At 39.8% G+C, this 5,496-nt stretch overlaps 1 protein-coding gene across 2 annotated transcripts in view; it reads right to left on the reverse strand.

The window, feature by feature from the left end:
* Positions 1–5,496, reverse strand: part of CSNK2A1 (casein kinase 2, alpha 1 polypeptide) — a 58,345-nt gene that overhangs the window by 1,546 nt on the left and 51,303 nt on the right. For both annotated transcript variants that reach the window (XM_010841771.1, XM_010841770.1), the window contains 3 exons: positions 4,137–4,237; positions 3,251–3,399; positions 1,969–2,055 (listed from right to left, as the gene is read on the reverse strand). In XM_010841771.1, coding sequence (XP_010840073.1) covers positions 1,969–2,055; positions 3,251–3,399; positions 4,137–4,237 — 337 coding nt within the window. The remainder of the gene's footprint in view (positions 1–1,968; positions 2,056–3,250; positions 3,400–4,136; positions 4,238–5,496) is intronic.

Below are 5,496 nucleotides of genomic sequence, written 5' to 3' on the forward strand. Positions count from 1 at the left end.
TAAGTCACCAGTTTTTCAAAGCACCTATCTCAAAAGTGACATAATAAATACTCTCTTTATTGAAGGCCTCATCTTAATTTTTACAAATTAATTTCAAATTAAATCCTCACAAATTAAAATTTAAGTTCCAATAAATTTAGAAGACAGAGACGGAAATCTAAGTTTGGAGAGTCTGAGCAGTTTGTCCAAGGTGCACAGCTAAGCATGTACAGCTACGTATGCTTGGATTCCAACCCAAGACTGTCTAAGATAACACTGTCCAACCAAACCTGCTCTGTAACCTGTATTAACATGACAGTCACTAGCCACATGTGACTACTGAGCATTTGCAATGTGTAACTAAACTAAGCAACTGATTTTACAATTTTATTTGACTTCAGTAAATTTAAATAACCACATGTGGCTAGTCACTACAAATGGAACAGCAGAAGGCTGGAGTCAAAGTTCATGTGCTCGTGGCCACTGTGCCTAGAGTCAGCCGGTGCAGAGAGGATCATCTCTCATCTCTAAGTTAAAACAGTGTTTTAGGATTTATTTCCATTTACTTTCTTGATCATATTACCTGTTACATTGCCTTCAGTCAGCTAGTTCTTTAAATTTTCAAAATATTATATATATTTCCTGAATAGGTAATATGGTACCATGACTCAAATAACTGCAAAGAGGATACAGTGAGAATTCTCCCTTATCCTATAACTTGGCCAACTTACAGCACTATTTTTGGCAGTGTATCCTTTCAGAAATATTTTATGGGTATACTTGAATTTTATAAAAACATGCATATAAGAATCACATATAAGAACTTGATTCTATGTTTTTGCCCATTTCTAGTCTTGAGCATGGTTCTGCATCTTGCTTCTTTTCACCTCACATTACTACCTTTGAGTTGAGGCTACAAAAGAACAGAAACACTCAAGCTTTTCTGAGTATACAGTACTCTGCTGAAAGGATGCCCCATAATTCATCTTATCAATTCCTTATTCTACAAGGAGCTGTTTTTAATGGTCTCTGATTACAAATATGGCTAGAATGAGTAACCTTGTGTATGTATCATTTTGCACACTTGCATGATACCCAGAGGTTGAACTCTAGAAGGCAGCTAGTTCTTAAAAAAAAAAAAAAAATTGAGACAACAGCAATTTGTTGAGGGTGCTGGAGTAGGTACTCTCACAAAAGTACTCTCACAAGAGCACCCACGTGGATGCTGCCCATGTATATAATTCTTAGGGGATAGGCCTATGGTTTCTTTTGGGTAACTGTGGTTTCTCCCCGGTAAAAACTCACTCTAAATTGTAATGACTCAACAACAATAAAAAGTAATTGCACACAAACCACTGTAATTTACTAGGTACCCTGTAGCTGCTCTGGAAAAAAGAGCCATGCTTATACACATCTGTGCCCATGTACAAACCCCATCTTTACTCTCCCTCATTTTCTTATGTGATGAGGACCACATCACCTACTGCCACTCTAACTTGTGAGATGAAAGAATCTCTTTTCATTCTTAATGGCTTGTTGAGACTTTCAAGTCCCAAACAACTTTTGTGATTCTGGCCTCAAAGAGACTGTTGATACTCTAACTCAGTGATGCCCAACCTTTCTGGCACCCGGAACTGATTTCACGGAAGCTAATTTTTCCACGGACTGGGGTTGTGGAGAATGGTTTTGCAATGATTCAAACACATTACATTTATCGTGTGCTTTATTTCTAACCTAATGCCACTGCTGATTTGACAGGAGGTACTGTTCTGTGGCCCAGGGGTTGGGGGACCCCTGCTCTAACTACTAAGGGAAAACAGGTTTCAAAAGCATCCTGAAACCTGGTGGAGAGAGCCACACAAGTCATCATTATAGAGGAGAGCCACAGAAATCAGGCCACAAAGAAGGAGCAAAATTAACAATGACAACTGACTTCTATATATACATTTAAAAAAAAAAAAAAAAAAGAAATTTACCAATGACACTGACCTGACATCATATTGGCGCTGCTGACTGGCGTACTGCCCCCTGGCATGCTAGATGAGCCCATTCGAGCCTGGTCCTTCACAACAGTGTCTAGAAAAAGAGACAAAAATGTTAGGTTCTGTTATGCTTGAAGAACTGAACTAATGGTCTAGGGTCTTATAGCAGCCATCCTGATTCTTCACATTTTATTTAGACTCTGTATTATTCCCCTAATAACAGAATTGAGGTGTCAACTACCTTCACTATGAAATCAACAAGTAATATAAAATAGAACTATTTTTGCTTAAAACTGTGACAAAGGCCAACTATTAAACGGTAGGAAAATGAAGTAAGCATAGTAGAGCTAATTTCTAAACAACAACAACAAAAATGTATTTACTTTTGGCCATGCTGCATGGCATGTGAGATCTTAGTTCCCCAACCAAGGATTGAACCTATGCCCCCTGTGGTGGAAGTACAGAGTCTTAACCACTGGATTGCCAGGGAAATCCCAGTACAGCTAATTTAAAACAAAAACAATCCTGTTATAGTTTAACAAGACAATACAATCTACCCTACCTATCAGTATTATATTATGAGAATGAAATGAGTTTTACTGCAGCTGGTCAAGCATGGTGCCAAATGGGCCAAAACCACAGGTTTGATCAAATTACTACTATGACCACAGACTTCACTCTCCATCTCAAACAGCCTGTCAGTCTGCTTCAAGTACAGGAGACTGAGCAATAATATAATTGATTCACTAAAATATCATCCCACCACTCCCCAAGGAACAACCCGATACTAAAGCTAACATCACAGTGAGGATGCAGTGGAGCTAGCTAAGTGGCATTTTCACTCAAGACAGTAGTTAGCTATATTCACAAACCTAGATCAAGGTGTTCATATAATTAGATTTTTAAGCCTCTCTGGCTCTCTCCAATGAATGATTAATAGGACAGACATAAGGCTGTATGTTCTAATCCAACCACTCCAAACTAGCCATGAGAACTGTCACCCACACAGTAAGAAAAGAAGTTTATTTAGGGATGATCATGTGTCAGGTACTCTGTTAGACAAGAATCCTCTCAACAATTCTGCAAGACAACTGCCATCACTATCCACATTGAAGAGACCAAGGCTCACTGTGGGAGAAGTAACTTTGCAGCAAGCTAAGTAAGGGAGGCTGGGATTCCAATTGTGTTCTGTGGGTCCAGAGCTTTCTTCACAGCATATATTCTCCCTTGCTCTGTACAGTCTGCTGGGCAGGCCTGCAAAGCTCTGTGGACTAAACAGCTGGACTCACAGAAATAAGGGTGCTCCATGGCCTCTCTTGCAGTGAGCCGTGATTGGTGGTCATATCGCAGCAGCTTGTCCAGGAAATCCAAGGCCTCAGGACTGACAAGGTGCTGGTTTTCACTGTGGACAAAGCGTTCCCATCGCTTACGGGAATGTCTGCAGAGCCAAAAGGGAGAATGAGAAATGGACCCAGGGGGAGAGAAGCCCAACATTTCAGTCCTACATTTTCCTTAGTGTCTAGCATTCCAGCCAATCATAAAGAGAGGTCAAAACTCAAGAGCTAACTGGAGAGACTGGAAATGGCAGTGTTGCAGAAGTGAAATCTGGATCCCAACAATTTTGTGAAACAAACATAATTCAGGTTACAGAAGGCTGGGCTGGTTAGCCTCCTCCCAACTCCCACCCATATTCCTGGCATCTCTACTGCTTGGCCCCCAAAAGCCTTTGTAACAAGAAAGCCTACCTCTTCCCATTAAGTGGTGAATGAATTAGTACTGGGTCTAGTCACTACTTTTAGAGTCTATTGTCTGTAAATTAGTCTGAAATATGCACTTTTTATGATTACTTTTTTCTCTTAGATGGGGTTTTGTCATCTACAAAAGCAAGATAAATCTAGATTTTGATTTCTGACTCAACTACAACCCTTCTATTAGACTACAAGGTCAGGGATCCTCTGCCTACAACCTCCACACTCAGACTCCTATTAGTGAATCTGGGAAAATGGCCATTCAAATCCAAAGCTTTCATCACAGGCTTGCCTATGCAGCATCCTGCAGTAGTGGACCACAGACACTTTGCAGGCAAAGAGAACATTAACTATTTTGGGAATCCAAAGTATCATTTTACACCCAAAGTGCTTATGGTGCAGATACGTATTTTGTTTTATGACTTACCTGCCCAAGATATCATTGAAACGTGGATCTAATTCAATGTTGTATTTGTCAATATAGTCGTATAAATCTTCTGTCCCCAGAACCTTGGCTATCCTCACCAACTAGGATTGAAAGAAGACAAAACCCATACCAAAAGCATATTACATGATTAAATCAACAATTAACCATGATCAAGTTAACAATATGGGACCATCATGGCTACAGGTACGAACGCTACACCCATTTACTTCAAATCTCTTTGCATAGCATGAATGGATTTCCATACAACATTCCCTAATTACTACCAGTGTGAACATATCAATAAGAAAAAACAAACGGTTTTATAACCTGGTTCCTTCCCTCTGGAATGCAAAAGTAGGAAGTCAAGAAACACCTGGAGTAATAGGCAAATTTGGCCTTGGAGTACAGAATGAAGCAGGGCAAAGGCTAACAGAGTGCTGCCAAGAGAATGCACTGGTCATAGCAAACACCCTCTTCCAACAACACAAGAGAAGACTCTACACAAGAACATCACCAGATGGTCAACACCAAAATCAAACTGATTATATTTGCCGCCAAAGATGGAGAAGCTCTAAACAGTTAGCAAAAACAAGACCAGGAGCTGACTGTGGCTCAGATCATGAACTCCTTATTGCCAAGTTCAGACTTAAATTGAAGAAAGTGGAGAAAACCACTAGACCATTCAGGTATAACCTAAATCAAATCCCTTATGACTACACAGTGGAAGTGAGAAATAGATTTAAGGGACTAGATCTGATAGACAGAGTGCCTGATGAACTATGGAATGAGGTTCGTGACACTGCACAGGAGACAGGAATTAAGACAGTCCCCAAGAAAAAGAAATGCAAAAAAGCAAAATGGCTGTCTGAGGAGGCCTTACAAATAGCTGTGAAAAAAAGGGAAGCGAAAAGCAAAGGGAAAAAGGAAAGATATACCCATTTGAACACAGAGTTCCAAAGAATAGCAAGGAGAGATAAGAAAGCCTTCCTCAGAGATCAGTGCAAAGAAACAGATGAAAACAATACAATGGCAAAGACTAGAGATCTCTTCAAGAAAATTAGAGATACCAAGGGAACATAAATTTTATGTAAAGATGGGCTTAATAAAGGACAGAAATAGTAGGGACCTAACAGAAGCAGAAGATATTAAGAAGAGGTGGCAAGAATACACAGAAGAATTATACAGAAAAGATTTTCAAGACCCAGATAATCACAATGGTGTGATCACTCACCTAGAGCCAGACATCCTGGAATGTGAAGTCAAGTGGGCCTTAGAAAGCATCACTATGAACAAAGCTAGTGGAAGTGATGGAATTCCAGTTGAGCTCTTTCAAATCCTGAAAGATGATGCTGTGAAAGTG

The sequence above is a fragment of the Bison bison genome, unplaced genomic scaffold (genome assembly GCF_000754665.1).
Source record: "Bison bison bison isolate TAMUID 2011002044 unplaced genomic scaffold, Bison_UMD1.0 scf7180017864167, whole genome shotgun sequence".
Lineage (NCBI taxonomy): Eukaryota > Metazoa > Chordata > Mammalia > Artiodactyla > Bovidae > Bison > Bison bison.